The sequence below is a fragment of the Typha latifolia genome, chromosome 1 (genome assembly GCF_019914945.1).
Source record: "Typha latifolia isolate L0001 chromosome 1, TyphaL0001v2, whole genome shotgun sequence".
Taxonomy (NCBI): domain Eukaryota; kingdom Viridiplantae; phylum Streptophyta; class Magnoliopsida; order Poales; family Typhaceae; genus Typha; species Typha latifolia.
Genome location: NC_133086.1, coordinates 23,620,079 through 23,642,391, shown reverse-complemented (window position 1 = coordinate 23,642,391; position 22,313 = coordinate 23,620,079). Strand labels below are relative to the sequence as shown.

Genomic DNA, 22,313 nt, shown 5'->3' with positions numbered 1-22,313 from the left:
AAGGTTGATTGCGACGAGGAGGGGGTTTGTAGTGAGGGGTAGTGGTGGACGGCGGATGGCGGACATCGACCCCAAGGAATGAGTGTGGAGGCGTTCGAGCATGCAAGGTCCGAGGGCAATTGTCACAAGGGAGAAAGGTTAGCTCAGCAATGGCAAAGAGCGATCCAACTGAGAGAAGATATCGCGGTGGTTGACGTATGACGACAATGAGGGGGAAGCGAAGAGGTGGCTGTGGGGAGTGGTGATGGGGCATAAAGATATCAAATTTTAATGGGAGAGGGAGGAGGGGAAGAGAGAAAGGAAAAGGGAAGGAGGTTGCTTTCCTCCCCTAGCCACGTGCTAGGGAGGGGAGAGGAAAACCTTGCTGGCGACATAAGGAAAAAAATCTCTCTTAGAAAGAGGGTTAAAGCTTTCGCACCAAAACCTAGCAGAGCTAAGGCTGATGCTGGGCAGAAGTTTTTTAGACTTACCCTATTCGTGTAGTATAAGTGTGAATCATTGACTATATGAAAATCATTTTGTACATCATTAAACATTATTATCGTAAAACCAAACCTTGATATTTAAACTAGATTCAACTCAAGCTTGATAAACCAAGCCTCATTTCGTGTTCATATGGTCAACCTAGATTGATGGCTCAGTTTCTTTTCTTTTCTTTTTCTCCTGCTAGTGTCCACGGAGGAGTTTGGTGATCCAAGAAGACTGTTATTTAGGCACATTCGTGATTGTAATGTCAAAACCTTAGAAGAGCTAGCTAGGTGTTTCTAATTATATTATATTTATCACTATGTTGCTTACGTTACTGCTGAATGACATCTCGATTCTTGATAAACTCCACTATTGATAATGCAATTAAGTCATTAATTATAGTACTCCAATAACCATATTAATTATAAGATATGATGCTTTTAATATCCACCGTTAAACATTAAATTCTCTAACATTAGGGTCAAGTGGATTTTAAAAAATGACCTAAGTTACGATACGAAAGAGTGAAGTTGTTGGACTAACTATTGAAAACCATTTATATTTGTCTAAGTAATAACTAGTACACGTCGTTAGCTCTTTGTTTATAGGATAAAGAATGCTTAATTTGCTTATTTAATCTTCCTTACTTAATTTAAGCTGTCCATTTTGTGTGCTATTTAAACATTAATATATTTTAAACTCTCGTCCAATCATTCTGCAAGCAAATATAACTTGAACACAAACATATTATCTAATTCACATGTCTAAATAAATAATAAGCAAGCTTTCCATTCAATCATCATGAGTTTATTTTTAGAGAACGATATACAAATTTATCCTTTGGATTACGTACCTTGCTTTTGTTGCACTCCTCTCTCATGGGCCCAGAGGGCAAAATGGTAAAGTTGGCTAAGTCGTAGAAAGGGTGGTACCGTAAATTATTCGAAAAACCGAGGGTCTTTTGCAAACCGGATTCTCACGGCCGCCTTTTCCTCTCTTCCGCTTGCCACGTGATCAGCCACACCCTCCTCCTGTATTTAACGACGAATCTTATCCCGTTAACAGCGTTTGGCCCAGACTAAACGCGACGATGACGCCGTCCACGGCTGACGGCCCCGGCCCGCTCACGGAGTACCCGATTCCGTCGCTTTCCGTCACGACAGCCGTCAAACGTCCCCTTCGCCTCTCGTGTGGGCTCGGCCCAAAGCGGAAATCTAATCATCTTACTTAAGGCCCATTGTATTTGGATTAATTACCAGATCGCCACAGTAAAGACGTTGTGGATAATATCTCTTGGCATTGCTGTGATGGCAACATTATGATTTGGTGGAGATTACGAGGGTATTACTGGAACAACAGGCAAATTTGTGGATAAGATAAGTTTAGACTACAATATCTCCCTTCACTTAGCTTATCATGGTTGATTTATATTGCAGAATAATATATTTGCAATTATTATTTTCATCTTATTGCACGAATTTGATCAGATGAATAAAGAAGCAGATATTTTAGTTTATTTTTCTGAAAAAAATAAATAATTATTTATGTGGATTGCACCCGCCATAAAAGAGGTCTTAAAATTAGAGAATAACACTTTTCTAATATGTTAAATATAACTTACCAATCAATTGACTTTAGTAATAAAAAAGTACTTCCTTTGCGACTAAGAGCCACTGACTTGATTCCAACCCTAAATAATTATTGTGAAGAATTTTTGTTAGAAATTTGACAATTTTGTCCAATAACTCGGTTAAGAGAGGTATTTATGCTGATGACAATTGTGGGCGATGAGGGTGGTAAAATATTTAGAAGATATAAATGGAGAGAAAAAAGATGATGACGATGGTGATGATGATGGAGGGTCCACCTTGGTGGACAATAGTCTTGGTTTAAGTGAACAAGAGGGGAGAAGATTAAGATTGAAAGAGATGAGAGGTAAAAGAAGAGGTAAATATAAGATTCATCAATCATTCATAGACTAGATTAATTTCTAGATATATATTTGGAGGCTGCTCCTAATTATTTAAAATTAATTAAGTTCTAATCCGAAACAAACAACCAATATAACATAATTAGGCTGAAATTAATATCTCGGTATTTGAACATCGTTGACCGAGAGTTCAAACGCTTCGATGAAGGCTGCCCTCAAGTTTGAATATTTAAATGTTGTCAGTCGGGCATTCAAACACCTTTCTCTGATTTAAGTATTCAAATGCTATTAGCCAAGTTTTCAACCGGCCGAGCGAATTTAACTTAGCAAACATAATATTTTTGTGAGATAACCCAATTAGGCCCGGATCACATTATTCAACAATGCGGTGATTTGGAGCGATGTATCAATAACTTAAAACCTTGACTAGACCTAAGGTCTAAGTGTTTATATATCCAAGTTGCCAAATTACTATAAAGACCATTTTGTTTATTTTTCCAATATGAAACTGAAGGAAACTTAATTGAAAAGCAATAACTTAAAATATATAATACATATTTACACATACATTGAGCTAATTCTAGTCAAGGTTACCTCAAACTCAGCTCATTTTTTTTAATGGTCTCAAAATCTAACGAGCCGAGATGTTTGACTGAGTCGATTTCGAATGGATTGCGAGCCATCGACTTTTTTTTTATTCTTCTTCTTTTCTTTTATCCTTAATGCAGTGTAGGTGTATCTATCTAGTGGATGACGTGAATTAAGAAACAAAGCTTAGGATACATTAAACAAAACCCATGAAGCAGTGCAATGGAGAATCTTTTTTATATATGAGACCCCAAATCTAACCTAATTATTTATTAAGTCTTATTGCTGGCGTAACTCGACTTCAACGTCTCCAGTAGCAGCTGAAATCAAACTCTTTATAGCAATTAAATGTTGTCGTACGTACCATCAAACGTAGTTGGTCCTTTCAATTCTTCTCATAATTTTGGGGGATAAAAAGTAAATACCATCTAATCAAATTACTAACCGTTCTTTTTGAAATACTTACACTATATATAGTTGAATTACAAATAACAATATACGTATTCTAATTGGCTTCTTATTCATGGAATCTTGGTGGCTCGGCAGTGTGACCCATGTGGTTCCACGTAGTGTGAAGCTTGTTTATTCCCTAGATATATTAGGCTAATTAAGCTTGTATTACACTACAAGATTCTCTTATAAGACCAGTGGCTCCCCACTTTTGTTTATATATATATATATATATATATAAACCAATAAAGACAAGCCCTCCCCCCAAAAGACCTTTGAACGCGACTTAAATCCTAAAAGAATAAATATTATTCCTTAATATCTTCTTCATCAAGAGGTTGACCCCCGGAATTTGGATAGTGTTGCTTAAGTACCATCCCCATCGATACGAATCCCGAGGCAGTCTGGGATTAGAATAAGATTCGTGCTCTGCTGTTCTTATAAAGAAGGTACGCATATTATATTCTCGGATGCTATTCTTCTATTCCTCCAGAATATAAACCTTAGGTCCTGAATAAGTTTAGGAATGAGAGAGCATAACTTTCGTTAGGATGATATCACGGCATGCTGGTTGCATAAATTCCCTACAAATTAAGACGTTTTAGTAGACAACTTCGACATCAAAATTACGAATATTGTTATGCTTTATTCCTAAGCAAAATATCGGCAATAAATTAAGCATCTTCATCTAAGTTTCGATGCCTAATTATTCCAGTCCAATTTATGGACATCTTCAAATTTGGATACGATATTCTAAGCTCAAATTTGAATGAGGCTGTCAGCCCGGATCCTGAAATTATGGAAGAGGCCATTAATTAATATCAGTAGATGGTCCTCATCAAATAACATTTCAAAAGAAATTAATTTGCATGACAGTCACATGGCAAGCTATGGGACACCAAAAGGAAAGAAATATTATTGAGGACTACTCCAAAAGTCCAGAACTAGCTAGAAAGCTCATATCAATGCTCGTGTTGGTTAGAAAGGAAACAAGTCATCTGAGCGTTATAAACACAGTGACATTAAAAATAGGTGGCGATATTTATAATTATTGTTCGATGGCATATTTCTCACATAAGACATAAATAGATGTTAGCTGATATAGATTCTCAGAGGTGTTGCGTTTAAGGGAGGCTTTCCTTTATTCCTTTTTTTTTTTTTTTGTGTGTGTGGCCAAAACAGGCATATCATATCAACACAGAGCTGAAAAGTGGGGAAGGAAGAGTTGAGGATAAAGCTTAGTATCTGTGCCGATTCCAAATCACAAATTCGAGCAATAGAATACGAGGCAATTGTGATTAAAACGAAATTAAAAAGAAAAGGGTCCAGTTTTATCAAAGGCCTCGATTTATCTAGAGAATCCAATAGAGCATTGATAGCCCGTTGGGCCTGGTTACCTATTGTATAAGTTTACATTATTATTATTATTATTATTATTATTATATAGTAGAGGATGGAAGGGTTGGTTTTAAATAATATAAAGAGAAGTACGAACTCAGTGAGTCATCAGTACACGTGCTGCAAAAAGAAAGTTGAAGCAGGAAATAACTAGAGTGGCAGCAATATGATCACAAGGGTCAAGGGCCCCCCTCCTCCCTCCTCCTCCCTCCTCCCTCCTCCCTCAGTCCTCATTGCCCACACTATTATCTATGCAAAGCCAAGCCCTTTTAATCATTCAGCTGCCAAAGAGATAGATAGCCAGCCTACTTATAACTACACCAACTTAAATCCCTAGAAAAAAAAAAAGAAAGGAAAAGAGACCTACAATTCCATGCTTTGGTTCATAGGAAACAAAATAACCGGGTCGGGTTTGAGCCGGGAATGGGATCTATCCGATCCGGTCGAGGGCGTCGGAAACGGCTCGCATCCTAGGCCTCAGCTCCGGGTCTAGCTCAGTGCAACCGAGAGCCACGTGGAAGACCGCGAGCACCTGCTTCTTTGCGTGCACCTCGTGGAGCAGGGCGGGGTCCACCACCTCGGAAAGCGGCCTCTCCTCCTTAAACGCGCGTCGCACCCACTCTTCCAGCTCGCCCACCTCGCCGTCCGCACCGGGGACGGAGATCCGCCCAGTGACCACCTCGAGCAGGACGACCCCGAACGAGTAGACGTCGCCCTTCTGGGACACCGCGCTGCCCGTGGCCCGCGACTCGGGTGCCACGTAGGACTGCGGGCCACCGTGCACAGGGCCCAGCTTCTTGCTCCCCGAGTGGGTCAACTTCTGGGTCACGGAGACGAGTCGGGTGAGGCCGAAGCCGGAGATGTAGGAGCCGAGCTCGTCGTCGAGGAGGATCTTGGAGGACTTGATGTTGCCGTGGACGTACTTGCGGGGACTGCACTCGTGGAGGTAAGCTAACCCCCGTGCCGCCCCTTGCACTATCGATAGCCTCGCCGCCCAGGAGAGCACAGGAGCCGTTGGATTCGACGGTCCACCTAAAAGATCGGACATCAGAGATGGATCGGACGGAGAGAAACGAGAAATAGTGGGCGGTAAGATTACCGTACCGTGAAGGGCGGCGTGGAGAGTACCATTGGGGATGTAGTCGTAGATGAGAAGCTTCTCGTCGGGGGCGTAGTAGTAAGCACGGAGGCGGACGACGTTCGGGTGGTTGACTCGTCCGATAGCGGCGACCTCGGACTCGAATCCCCTCCTCCGCCGCCACTCGTCAACGGCGGGGATGCCGGAGTCGCCGTCGTCGGGCTCGCTGAGCCGGCGAACAGCTACCGCTGGGCCCCGTCCGGCGACCACCCTGTAGACAATCCCGCTGCGGCTCTTGCCCACCACGTACGCTGAGGCACGGAGGAGCTCCTCCAGCTCGAGCGCGAAACCCTCGTCGAGCGCCGCGAACACCTCGCCTTCTTGCCCCTCTCGTCTCTCCTCGGCGATGATGGCGCCATCCTTGGGATTCTTGGACTCCTTCACTTCGCCCATTGCCGCGCGCCGCCGACGGAACTGCCATTGGAGAACGAGGATCGAGATGAGGGCCGCTATAACGACGGCTGCGAGGATCGGAATAGTCGCCGCGGACCTCCGCCGCTGCTTCTCCGGCTCGATCGGGTAAGCAGTTGCTGAGCTAGGGTTGAAGCTAGGGTTCGGGAAAGCAATCCTGGGGTCTTGCTTCGAGCCGGGGCACTGGTTCTTGAGAGGAAAGCCGCAGAGGCCCGGATTCCCGGCGAACGCGGTGGGCCCCTGGTTGACGAGAGACCCTACCTGCGGGATCTCGCCGGAGAGGTTGTTCTGGCGGAGATCTAAGCTTACGGCAACCGGAATGCTCCCGAACTCCGGAGGTATCCCGTCGGAGAAGTGGTTGAATGAAAGGTTAAGCACGCCGGAGAGACGCGGGAGGGTCGCGATCGCCGGAGGGAGAGAGCCGTTGAGGAGGTTGGAAGAGAGATCTAGGCGGGAGAGGGACCCCAAGCCGCCCATGTCGGAGGGGATGGAGCCGGAAAGGAGGTTGTGGGAGAGATCGAGGACGGTGAGATCCCGTAGGGAGGAGATGGCGGCGGGAATGGGGCCGGAGAGAAGGTTATATGGGAGGGTTAGGGTTTCGAGGGAGGAGAGGAGGGAGAGCTCAGATGGGAGGTACCCGGCGAGCGAACGGTTGGAGATGGCGAGGGCGGTGACCCGACCGCTCTGGCAGGTGACTCCCGGCCAGGCGCACGGTTCCGAGTCGGACTCGCTCCACGAGTCAAGGGCGCCGGTGGGGTCGGAGGAGATGGCCGACTTGAGAGCGAGGAGGGCGAGCCCGTCGGTTGTCAGCCCCGCCACTGGCGAGGCGGCGGATAAGAGGAGTAAGATCACCGCGGAGTACCCGATCTCGCAAACCCAAGACCTATAGGCCTTCACCATTCTCTTCTTCTTCTTCGTCTTCTTCTTCTTCTTCTTCCTTGTCTTCCTTGTCTTTCTTCTTTTCTTCTCACAGCGCCGCCATTGCTGCAACGAGGCGTTGCATTTGGGGAGGGTGAGGGTGACGGAGACGGGAGGAGACAAGAGAATCAGGGTTTTAGAAGAACAGTGGCTTCAGTTGAAATTACGAAAATGGATAGCAATGATGTAGGCAAGTGTAGGCAAATGGAAAAGGGTATATGGTGATATATATGTCGAAGGGTAGGGGTAGTTAGATGAATGATATTTGAAATGAGATGGGATTTGGCATCGGAAGCCGAGCGAGTGCTCGGGTGGATGGATGCCTTTCACAACTTTTGTCGTAGCCCGCGAAGTAAAATAGAATAAACCCCAAGTATTTCAAAAACACATGACAGACGTAGTTAGGTGGTCCCGCGTCCCGCGAGAGAGTTAAGTTGACGGAAGAGTTGTTTGTCCTTTTTCTTTACTCCCATTCAGCGACTCCCACGTTGCTGGTTTCGGTTAAGTAAGACTGCATTCTTGAGTCCGTCTCTTAGATAGATTTTTTAATGCCTCTTCCCTCTTAAGGTTAAGTTAGTTCTTCTAATTTACGATGTTTGCTTATATTAGGAATAATCCGAAATTAGATCCTTCGTTTCTCTGTGGTTTTACTGAGCGTAGTAGCTAAGCAAGTATTCTATTTTGCCTTTGTATTTTCAAATGATCCAGTCAAATGTGTTGTTTAGCATTACTCGTGTGGGGTCTCTGTTCGGAGGAACACGTACATGGGACCCCGGTTAATAGATTCACTTGTCCTCTCTTTTGCATTCAACACTAAATGCATTTGCCCCACAACGACTTGTTAGGTAGTGGAATTGGCAACCGATAGTGTACAGGCCCAATACTAGGAATTTCCTGCAATTGGAATGCCCTATGGGCAGTGTTTGAAAAGAGAATTAACTCGCTTGACCTTGGCAGACAGCAGTCAAATAGCATGCCGCTGCAGAAGTAACACAATTATAGTAATAACAATTTACTATACAAAGAGCCGAGAGCTGCTGACGAAGTAAAAGAGGCCCGTTTCATGCTACAGAAGATCATCCATAGTCGAATCTGAGTATTCCTTTTACTGGTAGGAGATGTTCAGACATACTCTTTTTAGCTGTGCCGTTGTTGTCTTCTCTATCAAGAGAGGAAGTAGATAACAACATTGGAAAAGTATACTTGACGCAGATGATGAAAATTTATCATCACAACATCTAAAGAGAGACTAAAATCTGGCCCACCGCAACTGAGTAGGATATAACTTACAGAACTACAAAAGAAGCAATGTCATGTACTAAACTTTATAATGCCAACGAAACTGAGAGAAACACAATACAATCTTAGCTCTGGAGAATTTGAAAAGTCTTCAATAAACTTAGCCCCAAAGAAAAAACGCTTTATTTGACCAACAGGGTATCAATGAATGTAGCGCAAAACATGGCAGTAGATCCAGGAACAAAACCTGCCATTTGCGAGGAACTGAGGATTACAATTGGAAGACAATTTTCGAAGCTCATAATTTCGCCCATCACATTTCATTTCTGGATAAATTATACAAGTGCTTAGCTTATTTTAAGTTCCAGAAAAAGGCACAGTATTATCAAATGTTTCTTTATACTTGGGTCAGACCTCCCACATTTCTCCCTTGGGATATTATCTTGCAACAGCCATTACAGCCCCGATAAATATATACTGCAACCTGCAGCGCAAAACATCAGTCCCGCTTCGTTTTTTTCAACGAAAGCTCCGTGCCAATAAACAAACTATGAGCTATGGAATGAATATAAATGTGGTATATATGACACATTTTTATAGTTTTTAGACCATTCATTATTAGACTCATCAGCCTGAGCATGTACATGATGAGGTAAGGAATGAATATAAAAAATGAATTTTAACAAATGAGGTGATTCTGAAAATTCAATTTTCCTCGTAGCTCATGCGAGTAAGTGTAATACCCAACAGAGCACATAATTTTTAGCAAACTCTACATTTAGAGTTGTCAAAAGAGAAATATTCAGAACACATTAACTTACCAGTTGTTTCACTTCCGTCAAACAGTCAAAGTCTTGATTTCGATCCTTTAGTTCCTGGAATTTGCAGGGCATCATAATGGCCAAAGCCATGATAAAGAACTTGGATTGGATTTTCTTTGCCATATTCTTGGCCATATTCCGCAATTGCTATCAAACCACCAGCATCTTCATCATGCATGTAAACCGTGATAGGCATCCTAAGAAACCAAAGCCAACTGATGTCAATGTTCTTACTTCAAAGCTAATCCAGTTCACATATACTACTACTGTCAGGAAAGCAAGAAACACATTGCCTACTAAGTAATTTATTGCCCAATCTAATAGACAGAATTCTTTTTTCTTTTTCTGAGTAATGCATATAACAGAGATTATTAGTTTATCATCCAACCAGAGTGAGAAGACACTCAGTGAGGATCACTTTTTTTTGGTGAGTACACATTCTAAAACTCAATGGAATAAGGTAAAAGAATAAATATAAATATGGAAGACTCACTCTAGAACATGCGAAGCCATGAATAACTCTGGTTCACCTCCCCAAACATGCGGCTTCCTAATCTGAGAGACATAAGTATCAAAATCGCCTTCAACAAACCTGGAAACACAATTGTTAAGCCAAGTCTCTTATAATTGATAGCATAAGTTCCTACAATATGAAACCTTAATGCACATTCTGAAAAGAATGATTATTTGCATATCACATTAAAAAAAAAGATAGAATAGAATGACCTTACAATGGTGGCCCTTAAATTAGCAAAAATACAGCTCAATGTTGTTCAAGATGTTATACTGCAATAATTATGAAACCTTAATGCACATTCTGAAAAGAATGATTATTTGCATATCACATTAAAAAAAAGATAGAATAGAATGACCTTACAATGGTGGCCCTTAAATTAGCAAAAATACAGCTCAATGTTGTTGAAGATGTTATACTGCAATAATTATGCCAATAGGTTGTGACTTGTGAGTTGCTGACTCACCATTCAGTTTCTGCCCGCCTTTTGACAAATTCATCAGCTACCTGAACAACTCAGCAGAGATAGCAGAATTTAAAAGGAAATAAAGTAAGCAAGGACAGAAAGAAGATAACCCTAATAATTTTGTGTCTCTTCAGTCTATAATTGCATTGCTACATCTAAAAGAGAAAATCACACTTATCATGAATCAAAGCAACTCACAGAAGTTAAGCAGAAGTTTTAAGAAAGGACAAAGATTTGGTAGAAGACATCTTGCTGTTTCTACATATATTTAATGGAATGATATAGTGAGAGAGAAGAGGTTGAGCAGGGTATTGCACTTGTAACTGACATATAAGTGAACGCACCCTGGCCCTCAAGTCATCAGCTAGCTCCCTCTGAAGGTCTTCATTAGGTAAAGGTTTACCAGAGCGGATGCATGCCCCATGAGCCACAGAGCGGAACAAACATCTTCCATCTCCAGGTATACCTGCAATTACATTGATGAGATTAAATGAAAGTAGATCCTTAGAATCACATCAAGTATCTGCAGAAAGAAATATGAAGACTCGAGAATATCAATGGACAAGAAGAGCAAAATGAGTCTCTTGTTCACACCAGTGATTGAATACTTGGTATAAACTTTCTTGCCATGAGCCAAGCTGACAGATGAAGTATTACTTTCAGCATTCTCGTTGCCCTTTCGCATTGAAGATTCAGCATAGACTGTCCCAGAAGTAGAAAAGCTTAACCACACTCCAGCAGAAGTTCCTCCTACCTTCCACGGTATACGTCGCCAATTCCAACCGATTCTCGACAGTTTTCCATACGTCGGCATGGAAAGCCTCAAACTCATGCTACGGTGCTTCACAGACAGACCGGCACGCAGTTGGCGTCCTACTAAACTCACTACGGGAGCCATAGTAACTGGAGAACACCCAGATGCTTGATAACCAACTGATGAAGAATGAAAAGGCTTCGATCTGGTCATAGAACATGCATATCTTCCCCCAAATTGGCTAGAATGAAAGCGTATGCTGGAAAAGCTGGATAGTAGAGGATATATTGTAGGCATATAACTTAGTATCAGCTTCCAGACACTTTCGCCCTCGCAAGCCAATAAATTCGGGAAGGGGCAATATTAACACCAGACTGTCCACTCTTCTTAGTATTCACAAATTATTTGATGCCATAATATATAAAGTAAGTTCTTGGTGTTGCTCCACACGTTTTAAACATTTAAACTTTGACCCTTCCCATAGGCTTTACTAGACGTATAACCAGTTCCTGCTCACATCCAAACAGAAGAAAAAAAAAGAAGACATCAAATCATCTGAAACATAGATAATGCTCCTCTTTCTACTCCACAAAATCCGGAATCGAGCATGAATTGAGACCTAATGGTAGTGTTAGTGTGGTTAGTTCGTGGTGATAGCGTGAGAAAATAGAACTAATATTTCAATAACGAAACTACTTCCAAACCCTAATTAGCTGTTCTCCTGTCACGAAAGGGGCAGTGCATGTTCTATTATTGGTCTAAAATACCACACGAACCGATTAAATTACTTAACAAACCCTTCAATTAGACGAAAAGAAATTATAGATAATATAACAAAAATGTTTCCACTAATCAAGAACAAACCCACGAATCTTACACTAATATTCGACATCCAATTAAAGAAAGCACTTGCAGATTACCAACAACAGGTAGCAAAGTGAACTAGAACGAAATCCAAACTATAATAAGATGATAAATTAGTACGAAAAGGAAAAAAAAAAAAAAGGAATCAAGAGAAGGTGTCGAAAAAAATATACCTGGATCGAAAAGGCTATTTAGGGATGTACAAAAAAGGGCGTATAAGTAGTTGGCGATCGAGAAGAACGACAGAAGAAATGCTTCGGCGAGAAGGGAGAAGATTGCTTGGGAACTTGAAGCGAATCGAAGGGAAGGCTGAGCTTGGAAGCCAAGAATACTCGAACCCTCACGTTCCAGATGATCGAAGGAAGGAAGAAGAGGAGCGAGAGTGCGGTGGACTCTAATCGGGTTGTGGTAGGATTAAGAACTCGTACCCTGATCCGATAGCAGCGTCCGCTCGTGAATCGAACCACATAGGACAGCGTCATTAGTTATTTCCTCTTATCATTGTAATCTTCCTGCTTCTTTGATTCCTTTCTTTCGCTTTCGACTTGAATCCTATTCGAACTTTCACTTTTCGCCGCTGCCTCAGAAATAACTCCATCTTAAATGAGACCTCCTCGTATTCTCCAAACTCGAAGAATTGGAGAAGATCTTATGGCGTGGGAGCTCATTCTATGGCTCTTCGCCTTCGCCGCTGTCATCTCTCTCATCGGCATGACCGCCTACCAGGTGATCGACTTAATGCCCAATTCACTCTTCCTTTTCGAACTCTAGCCATATCCTTAAATAGAAGTTATGTTTGCTTTGTTTATTTTGCCATCTGGATCACGTTATTTTGGAGGTTTTAGAATGCGTGGTGCCATTGTGTGCTAAATTTTGTTAATAGTGACGGAAAGTTTTCTCCTTTCATTGATTAGGGTGTGTGTTTGTGTGTGTGCGTGCAGTTGATATTACCAAGGAGAATGGTATATGTAGACTGTGTTTGTGTGACTTTGAAATTTCAATCTCCTTATTTCGTTACTTGTTTTAAGCTTGTTCTTTGATGTAGCAGGGTGAGGAGATTATTCATCATATATGTAGGCTTGTTCCTTTTGGTGACCTTTCTAACAATTTGTGTGCTTTACTTATGGATCAGCTTATTTGTTTATCTGATTTGGAGTTCGACTATATCAATCCCTATGATTCATCATCTCGTATCAATGCGGTTGTCATCCCAGAATTCGCAGTTCAAGGAGTATTATGCACTTCTTTCCTCCTTACGTGGCATTTATTTCCTTTTCTAATTATGGCACCCATCACATATTACCATGTAAAGCTGTAAGTATCACTTCTTATCTTTTTTCACTATATTATTGTGCTGCACTTTGAAGTTGCCTGTAATTTTCTTTTCTACATATTTGGCTTAGCTAGCACATTACATATGGAGTTCCTGCAATGAGGAATCCTTTGAGTGTTACTTCTAATTTCTAAAGCAGCACATGAAGCAAACCAATAGATTGATGGCATATCTGCTTATATGAACCAATTCTAAGTCCATTCAAGGCCTTGCTGATAAAAAGAAAACATATGAATCAATGAACAAAATAATTGAGATTCTGCAGGATAGGTAAATCATGGTTTAGCTTGACATAAAGATGCCTTTTCAAAATGACTTAGCACTCAAACTATCTAATTAATTGCTTTGAAGTAGTCTCCTATATGTACATAGTTGAGCTACAACTCTCTAGATTACTATGCAAATCATTCTTTTAACAGTCTCTCATTTTATTGGGTAGAATTTACTGCTGGTAGAGTATTTACACTCTTTTATATGCAGTCTAGCACATAGGAGGATATGTTCGTCGACTTCGAATTTTAACTAGCGTTTCTTTACTTAGATTACATAGTCACCGTTTCCTCTTATCGGCAATTCTGGTTTATCTGGTCAGAAATGGAAAATCTGATACATAACATTACCTTTTCAGTTTTACGGACGGGAAACATCTTATAGATGTTACAGAGATTTTTCGACTAATAAATGGGGAGAAGAAGTACAGGATGATCAAGCTGGCCTTCTACTTCGGCTTATTTATTATGGTGATCTACAGGTTTACTTCTTAACTTGGTTGTATTTCACTATGTCTTCTATACTCAGTGTGATTCATGTGCTTTACCAGTTGTAATGCATGATTACTTGCTGACTTAATGTGGTTTGGGACAGAAATACCATGGAGAACCAATGGATCTTAGGGGATGAGGAATGGTTGTCGACCTACTATAATGGACCACTAAGGATCAAACCTGTGAATAAATCTCCCTTAACCATCATTAAGGACAACCGAGAGTAGAGCTGAGCAAAAGAGTGAATGTATTTTTTTAATCTGATAAATACCATCTTAAGTTACCCACTTACTGTGATACACCCACTAGAGAGTAAGAACTGAACAAGGACATCTAGTAAAACAGGATAGCAACAAGTTATAAAGCAGATTCCAGCTTATTGTCAAGTTGGAGATGGTCGCTGGCCTAGTAGGCTGTTACACTTCACTCATTTGCACTGTGTAGTGGGTAGTGGGGATGCATTCACGTTGTTCATACTTGGGCCATCCAAGACATCAAGATTTTTGCTCTTTTAGTCTATTCTCTTGCTGAGCATGGGTCTTAGCCAAAATTTACAAACAGCATCTATGGGCAACTAATATAATTTTGCTTCTTCAAATTACTTTCCAACCATCTGAGCAATAGAAATAAACTTTTAGGGCTCTCATACTTAATTGTAGATAATTATGGTACTGACATTTCCCTATGTATTTGCATGTAATGACTTGCAGAAATTGCCTTTTGGTTTCACCTTTTATTATTATTTACACAATTCCTCAAACACTTGTTTAGTAGTAATCAACTGAATTGTGCATTCTATCTTGAACTATTTTTCAGGCTTATTTTGTCTGCTGTCTTAACCGTGGACAAAGATACAAATCTTCTGGAATCAAGGCTCCTTTAATTTGTTGACTGAGATTGTCAGGTATGTATGATCAAAAGAAATTTGCTTTACTGCTGCAACAGATCTAATGTAATGCATCATCTTAGTGCACAAGCACGACTCTCTTGTTCAAATTGATATCTTCGTCTGGTACTGTATGTGGGTGGAGATTCCTTTCACTTTGATGTTTTCCATAGGAAAGAATTCTGAAACCGCAATTCAATTTGGTGCTTGAAAGAATCTCCCAGAGAAAATTGAAATTTGCTATCAACAACTGCACAATTTATTAAGATGTATACAAATTGCAGCAACTTTTTTCCTACACCTAGATCTTGGGAGAAACTTTACAGAAAGAGTTAAATATTAAGTCCTGTTTTATCCAAAATGCTTGACCCCGTTCATTAAAATGAATGCTATAATAAATGACAGCATATAGAAGTAAAACTTGTTCTTTGATTTATCAACATAAAAGAAAGAAAGCATTTCTGAGAATGAACACCTTGGTGATGTTTATGCATGTAGGATATGAGCATCTGTCTGTCTGTTCTATCTGTCTACTTTCCTATAAATAATGCTTGACATAGAATCCTGAGATCAATCTTTCTAATGTAACTTTTCCCATGGGTGTGTGCAAATGTAGTAAGTATTCCAATTAAGGTCTCCGTGGGTAAGAATGGACCTATTTGATTACATTGTAAAGACAATCTAAGTTGTAGTAAAGACGATCTTTTGCCAGAGTACCTGATATCTTCAGTAGAATTACTATGAGGTTTTGAACCACCATGATTAATGGTGTGCAAATTCCATGCAGGTCTCGTAATGTTATTCTCCAAGAGAACCCTTGATCTATAGTAACATATTGTGTTTACCAGAGCAATTGCATTTGGTGTTGAAGTCCATCTTTCCTGAAGCATCACACATGTCATATTTTGTGCAATCTATTTGTTCTTGTACACCAATTAAGGTGATGTGATCTAGGACATCTGTATGAATGCTGTCTAATACTAGCAATGATAACCTTTTGCTTCCATCGATGTGGAAGCTAATGTAACCAAACTATGTCTTAGAGGTGCTTCTTTTTTTATTTTTTTCTTTGATTGCTTACCTCTCGTTAATCTATATTACTTTTGAGTCAGAGAAAACGAATCCATCTGGGTCATAACATTGGCTGTAGTGTTGAGTGTTTTTAGAGTGTATCATTAGCCTTTTGTTAGCCGAGTTCGAGGTAACTGCACTATTATTATTATTATTGTTAGCATTATTATTCGATCATCTGCACTGTCTTTGGCCCTATTATTGATCATGGTATCAGATAGCGTGTGCTTCTTGCAGACATCACATGACGGGTGCACACTCTCCATGTTCACTCATATGAGCTACTACTCCAAGACACTAGCTGGATTCCGTCCTTCTCATCTCCCGGATGTCGACACGTGGTCTTCGGAGTTGCGTGCACATGATTTCCCCCGCACATGGGTCTGACCAAGGTCCCCCCCCTCTTCTTTCTAGCTAAAACCTTATATAATACGAATCTAATTAAAGCACAACGAAATTTTGGTCAGTAGCGTGAACGAAACTTAATGCACGTCTTAGATGATTAAAAAGTTATTATAGAACTTTTCTTTGCATTGCATGAAATACCGCCGAATTTCTGGTTTCTGGTAATCTTGTCGCGACATTTCGGCAGTTATTCATGTGGATAAGTCTGTCGTTATTCTTCCCGTTTAACTGGTCAAGCCAACCTTGTCGGCTTAGACTAAAATCATGTGATCAATTCGACGTCAACCGTTCGATTGAGATCTACGGCCGGAAACATGGATATCATCAGCGTTATAAAATTTATTTTTATTACGTTAGGTTATTTTCACAAATATATATATATATATATATAGATCTCTGCGGACCAACTGACGGATAACTACACACCACGCTTAAATGCTCCAAACACTCCACTTAAGACGAAGCACGTGCCCGGCTCCATCTTTTGTTCCCGCGGTTATTGGCTTATTGCCATTCGCAAATCGCAATCTTGCCCTTTATTTCGTTATTCGCAAAGTTATCCGAGGGCAAATCCGTCATAAATCAGCTTATAAACCCCCCTTGACGGCTTCACCCATTCCCAGCTCATAGCAGCAAAGCAGAGCAGAGTAGTACTGGGGGCTCGCCGTCCATGGCGTCGCATTTCCTTTATATGGTGATCCTCTTCTTCCTCGTTTCCGGCGTTGTGTCTTGCCCGCCTTCGGACCGAAATGCCCTCCTCGCCATCCGCTCCGCCCTCTCCGAGCCCTACCTTGGGATCTTCTCCTCGTGGACCGGCAATAACTGCTGCTCCAACTGGTATGGCGTGAGCTGCGACCCCACCACGGGCCGCGTCGCCGATATTACCCTCCGCGGCGAGTCGGAGGACCCGATCCTTACCCGCGCAGGCCGCACTGCCGGCCTCATGTCGGGCTCCATCTCCTCCTCCATCTGCCAACTCGATCGCCTCTCCACCCTCGTCCTCGCCGATTGGAAGCAGATCGGTGGCCCGATCCCGTCCTGCATCGCCACATCACTCCGCTGGCTCCGCATCCTTGATCTTCCCGGCAACCGCCTCTCCGGCCCCATCCCTTCCTCCATCGGCCACCTCTCCCGCCTCACCGTCCTTAACCTCGCCGATAACCTCATCTCCGGCCAGATCCCTCCATCCCTCACTTCTCTATCCTCCTTGATGCATCTCGATCTCTCCAACAACCACATATCCGGCAAGATTCCCCAAAATTTTGGGGATCTCAAAAAGCTGAGCCGAGCCCTCCTCGGCCGGAACCAGATCTCCGGCCCGATCCCCGCCTCGATCGGGTACATGAACCGGCTAGCCGACCTCGACCTCGCCGGTAACCAGATCTCTGGCGAGATCCCTGCCTATCTGGGTTCGATGCCAGTGCTCTCCTCTCTCTACCTCGACGGAAACCAAATATCCGGCCGGATCCCGGCCAAGCTTCTCCAAAGCAAAGGACTAGGGATCTTGAACCTGAGCCGGAATGCGATCGAGGGTTCGATCCCGGACGTGTTCGACTCGAAGTCGTACCTCATGATGCTCGACCTCTCGTACAACCATCTCACGGGTCACGTGCCGCTCACGCTCGCCTCGGCGGCTTACGTCGGCCACCTCGACCTGAGCCACAACCACCTCTGCGGGACCATTCCTGCGGTCGCGCCGTTCGACCACCTCGAGGCCTCATCGTTCGAGAGCAACGACTGCCTCTGCGGGTTCCCGCTCGCCCACTGCGGGTGACGGCGTAATGTACGCCATCCGATCGAGATCGAACGGTTAGTTCTTCTTCTCATCTCCTCCTTGTGTGATGTTTTTAAAATTAAGTTGTTTGGTATATGGGGATGTTGGTTGGTAACGGGAAGTGATGGCTTGCATGCACGTGACTTGAGGAAAGGGATGGGCTTGGAGGACGAATGTCTGTTTATTTATAATTTGGTGACTTTTTTTATTTTTATTTTTACTGCACGATGGCCAAAGAAAAGGTTTGGGTTTGTTTGGGATAATGTGGATAATTTAATAATTTAATTAATTAAGGAGTTTTCTTATTGTCCAATCAAGCTTAGTCCATGGATTGTACTGCCTTTTGCCGGCCGTAAACCAATTACAACTTCATAAAGACCTAATGTTAGCATAATCACTTCAAGGTTAACAACTAATAAGCATCACATTTGTTTTTCTAAAACAAACATCTACACATGGACGAGGCGTTTCCAGATTCATTGCTCGCGTCCTCTCGGGCATTTAAAGAGTGCATCGTCCCAGCTAAATTAATGAGCCTGTTGCTTACGGGAAAGATAAATAAGGAGTAAACTGCAGGTCACATGGGCTGCTTCTGCTTCTGCTTCTGCTTCTGGCCCTTGTTTTCCAAGGCGTCGATGACATGATTAATTTCCACCGAAAGTTTTTCAAGGAAGAAAAAGCATGAATCGTAAAGGAGAAATCTTAACTCGTACCTTTTGGTTTGTGGTTGCAAGAAAAAAAGAAAAAGAAAAATCATGCAACAAATCAAAGAGCAAAAAAGAGAAAATTGTCAATTTTCTCCTCTGCCTCAGTGTGCCAATCTTCAGTCTCAGATCCAATATCCCTCTGTTTAGCCATGTCATGATAAAGAAAAAGGACCCAAAAAAAATTTAAGTGTATTATCTTCACTGATGTTTAAGAATTGTTTAGGCCATTCGAAAAATATCTTACGCGTTGTTTGCAAAGACGATTGGATGATTCATAGCTTTGTATAATGGGTAGGTAGGAAAACAAAGATTGTGGACCATGATGACAGTTGTCAAGTGTCAGCACTGGTGGTGGTGGAATCTCTTTACATTAATAATCGGATACGGCGAAATATATTATGGTTGAGCCATGTCAGTGTCATTAATTCGCTTATAATAAAAGGGGAAAGCAACTTAGCTGAGCAAAGCAGCTGTTCCTCTATTCAACATACACATGCATCTATTCCGCACAGCCTTATACCAATCTATTTGATCGTAGAAAAAAAATATATATACAATTACAAGGCTTGAGGCAGTAAAGTTTCCATCAAAACTTTCAGTGGATAAAACAATCACTAGAACAACAATTAATAAATTCACTGTATATATACATATATATAACAATATGGACAGTAGCAGTAGCTGAGATGAACATTTACATTAAAGCTCTAGTCCTGACAGTCTTAAAAGATAAAGCAGCAAAAATAGAAGCGGTAGCTAGCTATCTGAGTTGGTCCTTAGATGAGATAGTACCCTTCCAGAAGACAAAACCTCAAGACGTTTTTCACACTTCGTTTAACTGTGACCGAAGTGTAGGTGGGCTCCCAACGTAAGTATAGCCAGCCATAATGCAGTACAAAAGCAAGTCTAGCTCACAAGCAAGCCAAGTGCACTCAAGGAAGGCCATGATTGGCTTACCTGCCCATCGATGGGATGACTATTGCAACATATGGTCCTATGCCAAGTTAGGGCAGTCATGGACCAAAATAAATATGATTACAAGCAACTTGCCTCGATCGAAGACAACCTAGTCCAATCACAACCCTTCTTCCTACCGATAGAAGAGACCCAATTAATCGTAATAATCTCGCAATCAATAGTTCAAAAGTTTTAGTGTCACGATTACAATTAGGCAAATACTTTCCAACCTGTTACGTAGTACTTAATACGAGAGTCGAGAGACGAAATATTCGAACGAACACCATAGATAAAAGGGCGATGCATGCCTACAAAAATATAGTACAACTGAGCTTTGTGATGTCGAGAATCCAAGGTCCATCACTCCAAATCAACGGTCAGGATCATATTCTTCCTCTCTTATAGTCTTATCCATTCCAATAGAGAAAGAAGTCATTCTATGATCGCGACAATAAAAAATTACTTCAAATAAGAGGCAAAAAAGAGTGCCGATTTGTCATCCAGCGAGAGGAGAATAGAATCCCCAAATCTGGACGCAAAAGCTTGCAACCAATCCATCCAATGGCGTCTCTCCTCCTCCTTATCATCTCTCTCCTCTCTTTCTTCCTTCCCCAATACATCCAATCCATCCACCTCCGCCTCGGATCCGGCAGCGCTGTCTTCTCCGTCGCCGACTACGGCGCCGCGGGCGACGGCCGGAGATACGACACGGATGCAATCCAATCCGCGATCGACGCCTGCGCGAGGGCGGGAGGGGGTCGGGTAGTCCTACCGTGCGGCGGCGACTACCTGACTGCAACGGTGTTCCTGCGATCAGGCGTGATTCTCGAGGTGGAGAAGGGGGCGCGGCTTCTCGGCGGGACGAGGGAGGAGGACTACCCGAGGGAGTCGGCGCGGTGGTACGTTGTGCTGGCGGAGAACGCGACGGGTGCGGGGATCACCGGGGGAGGTGAGATCAACGGCCAGGGCGAGGAGTTCGTGGTTAGGGCGAGCGCGAGGAAGAACGTGATGGTAAGCTGGAACCAGACTGGGGACTGCGAGGGGGACGAGTGCCGTCCTCGCCTCGTGGGCTTCATCGACTCTAAGGACGTCAAAGTTTGGGACGTCACGCTTAACCAGCCCGCTTACTGGTGGTGAGGCCTCTTTGCCTTCACTTCTTGGGCCTATTTCTTAAATGGGCCGGGCTAAGTAGTAGTTCATCTAATAAATTTAATTTAATTTATTTAATTTTTTGCAGTTTACATCTGGTAAGGTGTGATAACTCACTGATCCACAACGTATCCATATACGGGGATTTCAACTCACCCAACAACGATGGAATCGACATCGAAGATTCGAACAACACGGTCATCACCAACTGCCACATCGACACTGGAGATGACGCCATCTGTCCCAAATCTTCCACTGGGCCAGTTTATAACTTAACCGCTAAAGACTGTTGGATTCGAACCAAATCCAGCGCTATCAAGCTAGGAAGTGCTAGCGTTTTCGACTTCAGGCGATTGTTCTTCGACAACATCACCATCGTGGATTCGCATCGAGGGCTTGGGATGCAGATCCGCGATGGAGGAAACGTGAGCGACGTTGTCTTCTCCAACATCAGGATTAGCACCAGATACTACGATCCTCTATGGTGGGGCAGAGCGGAGCCCATCTACATCACGACCTGCCCAAGGCACTCGACGTCTAAATCTGGGTCCATATCCAATGTTCTCTTTGTAAACATCTCGGCAGTCTCGGAGAATGGAGTGTTCTTGTCGGGCTCCAGATATGGGCTGCTTAGCAACTTCAGGTTCAAAAATGTCAGCTTAACTTACAAGAGATGGACTCGGTTCCCAGGTGGGTTGTTTGACTACAGGCCTGGATGCCAGGGATTGGTCAATCACAGCGCTGCAGGCATGATGATGGAGCACATCTCAGGGCTGGAGATAGATGATGTGAAGATGAGGTGGGTTAAAGACAGTTCAAAAGAGTGGGATGATCCTCTCTGGTTCAGACCAACCACTGTGGGCAAGATCACTTTCCATGAATGGCAGTCGGAAGTTTACTAGCAATGTTCATAACTCACAAGAGTTCTATTCAATTATAAGTCTTTGTACGGTGTAATAAAACTCTGTGGAATTTAGATATAGAGATTTTTATAATTTAATTTATAGATGTTGTAGTAGTAGTAAGATGCCGTTTTGCTTTCAGGTTGTTATTTGCAAAAGGAACCGAAAAGGACATACATTCTTTCACTAGTAGTAGCGTTTTAACTCATAGATACTCGATGAGGCCTCCGACCCGTTAAATGATCCGGGTCCGATTCCCGCTCTTATATTTCCAACGTCCAAACCTCCAGTGTTCCCGCCCTCCCTCTCTCTCAAATTCTACTCGATCGTTCCCCTTCCCTCGATTCCTCCCAAAAGCAAGATGAAGGCAATCTCAGCGGCGGCGGCTGTGGCTGGAACGGAGAGG

The 22,313-nt window shown here is 42.7% G+C and overlaps 5 protein-coding genes across 7 annotated transcripts; 3 read left to right on the top strand and 2 right to left on the bottom strand.

Annotated features, from left to right (window-relative positions):
• Positions 1-4,968: 4,968 nt before the first annotated feature.
• On the bottom strand, positions 4,969-8,113 carry LOC140783419 (receptor protein kinase-like protein ZAR1). The gene is made up of 2 exons (XM_073130315.1): positions 5,939-8,113; positions 4,969-5,866 (listed from the first exon to the last, which is right to left on the bottom strand). The coding sequence occupies exons 1-2, from the start codon at positions 7,281-7,283 to the stop codon at positions 5,265-5,267; spliced, it is 1,947 nt and encodes a 648-aa protein (XP_072986416.1). The 5' UTR covers positions 7,284-8,113; the 3' UTR covers positions 4,969-5,264.
• A 587-nt stretch (positions 8,114-8,700) lies between these two features.
• LOC140783429 (OVARIAN TUMOR DOMAIN-containing deubiquitinating enzyme 4) lies at positions 8,701-12,348 on the bottom strand. The gene is made up of 7 exons (XM_073130324.1): positions 12,133-12,348; positions 10,936-11,604; positions 10,686-10,807; positions 10,342-10,382; positions 9,855-9,953; positions 9,362-9,558; positions 8,701-9,024 (listed from the first exon to the last, which is right to left on the bottom strand). Exons 2-6 carry the CDS (start codon positions 11,390-11,392, stop codon positions 9,387-9,389), a joined length of 891 nt encoding a protein of 296 aa, XP_072986425.1. The 5' UTR covers positions 11,393-11,604; positions 12,133-12,348; the 3' UTR covers positions 8,701-9,024; positions 9,362-9,386.
• Positions 12,327-16,464, top strand: LOC140783439 (protein cornichon homolog 2-like). Of its 3 annotated transcripts, XM_073130340.1 has the most exons (6): positions 12,327-12,462; positions 12,546-12,685; positions 13,092-13,273; positions 13,921-14,043; positions 14,873-14,960; positions 15,730-16,091. In XM_073130340.1, exons 2-5 carry the CDS (start codon positions 12,563-12,565, stop codon positions 14,937-14,939), a joined length of 495 nt encoding a protein of 164 aa, XP_072986441.1. In that variant the 5' UTR covers positions 12,327-12,462; positions 12,546-12,562; the 3' UTR covers positions 14,940-14,960; positions 15,730-16,091. The 3 variants fall into 3 exon arrangements, with proteins under 3 accessions (XP_072986441.1, XP_072986448.1, XP_072986434.1); XM_073130347.1 differs by lacking the exons at positions 12,327-12,462; positions 15,730-16,091 and adding an exon at positions 16,251-16,464 and having other exon boundaries at positions 12,464-12,685; XM_073130333.1 differs by lacking the exon at positions 12,327-12,462 and having other exon boundaries at positions 12,466-12,685.
• Positions 16,465-16,744: 280 nt separating this feature from the next.
• On the top strand, positions 16,745-18,505 carry LOC140794069 (uncharacterized). Its single transcript, XM_073145908.1, has one exon. It carries the CDS (start codon positions 17,089-17,091, stop codon positions 18,190-18,192), a length of 1,104 nt encoding a protein of 367 aa, XP_073002009.1. The 5' UTR covers positions 16,745-17,088; the 3' UTR covers positions 18,193-18,505.
• A 1,626-nt stretch (positions 18,506-20,131) lies between these two features.
• LOC140801897 (probable polygalacturonase) lies at positions 20,132-22,005 on the top strand. Its single transcript, XM_073157265.1, has 2 exons — positions 20,132-20,989; positions 21,094-22,005. Exons 1-2 carry the CDS (start codon positions 20,418-20,420, stop codon positions 21,905-21,907), a joined length of 1,386 nt encoding a protein of 461 aa, XP_073013366.1. The 5' UTR covers positions 20,132-20,417; the 3' UTR covers positions 21,908-22,005.
• The last annotated feature ends 308 nt before the right edge of the window (positions 22,006-22,313 follow it).

Excerpts from the sequence above, each read along its gene's own strand:
- LOC140783419 (XM_073130315.1), bottom strand. The coding sequence starts at position 7,283 with ATGGTGAAGGCCTATAGGTCTTGGGTTTGCGAGATCGGGTACTCCGCG. Across the intron at positions 5,867-5,938 it reads TCTCCACGCCGCCCTTCACG|GTGGACCGTCGAATCCAACG; the intron begins GTACGGTAATCT and ends CCGATCTTTTAG.
- LOC140783429 (XM_073130324.1), bottom strand. The coding sequence starts at position 11,392 with ATGCCTACAATATATCCTCTACTATCCAGCTTTTCCAGCATACGCTTT. Across the intron at positions 10,808-10,935 it reads TACCAAGTATTCAATCACTG|GTATACCTGGAGATGGAAGA; the intron begins GTGTGAACAAGA and ends ATGTAATTGCAG. Across the intron at positions 10,383-10,685 it reads CTGATGACTTGAGGGCCAGG|GTAGCTGATGAATTTGTCAA; the intron begins GTGCGTTCACTT and ends TGAGTTGTTCAG.
- LOC140783439 (XM_073130347.1), top strand. The coding sequence starts at position 12,563 with ATGAGACCTCCTCGTATTCTCCAAACTCGAAGAATTGGAGAAGATCTT. Across the intron at positions 12,686-13,091 it reads TCGGCATGACCGCCTACCAG|CTTATTTGTTTATCTGATTT; the intron begins GTGATCGACTTA and ends CTTATGGATCAG. Across the intron at positions 14,044-14,872 it reads TTTATTATGGTGATCTACAG|GCTTATTTTGTCTGCTGTCT; the intron begins GTTTACTTCTTA and ends ACTATTTTTCAG.
- LOC140794069 (XM_073145908.1), top strand. The coding sequence starts at position 17,089 with ATGGCGTCGCATTTCCTTTATATGGTGATCCTCTTCTTCCTCGTTTCC.
- LOC140801897 (XM_073157265.1), top strand. The coding sequence starts at position 20,418 with ATGGCGTCTCTCCTCCTCCTTATCATCTCTCTCCTCTCTTTCTTCCTT. Across the intron at positions 20,990-21,093 it reads AACCAGCCCGCTTACTGGTG|TTTACATCTGGTAAGGTGTG; the intron begins GTGAGGCCTCTT and ends AATTTTTTGCAG.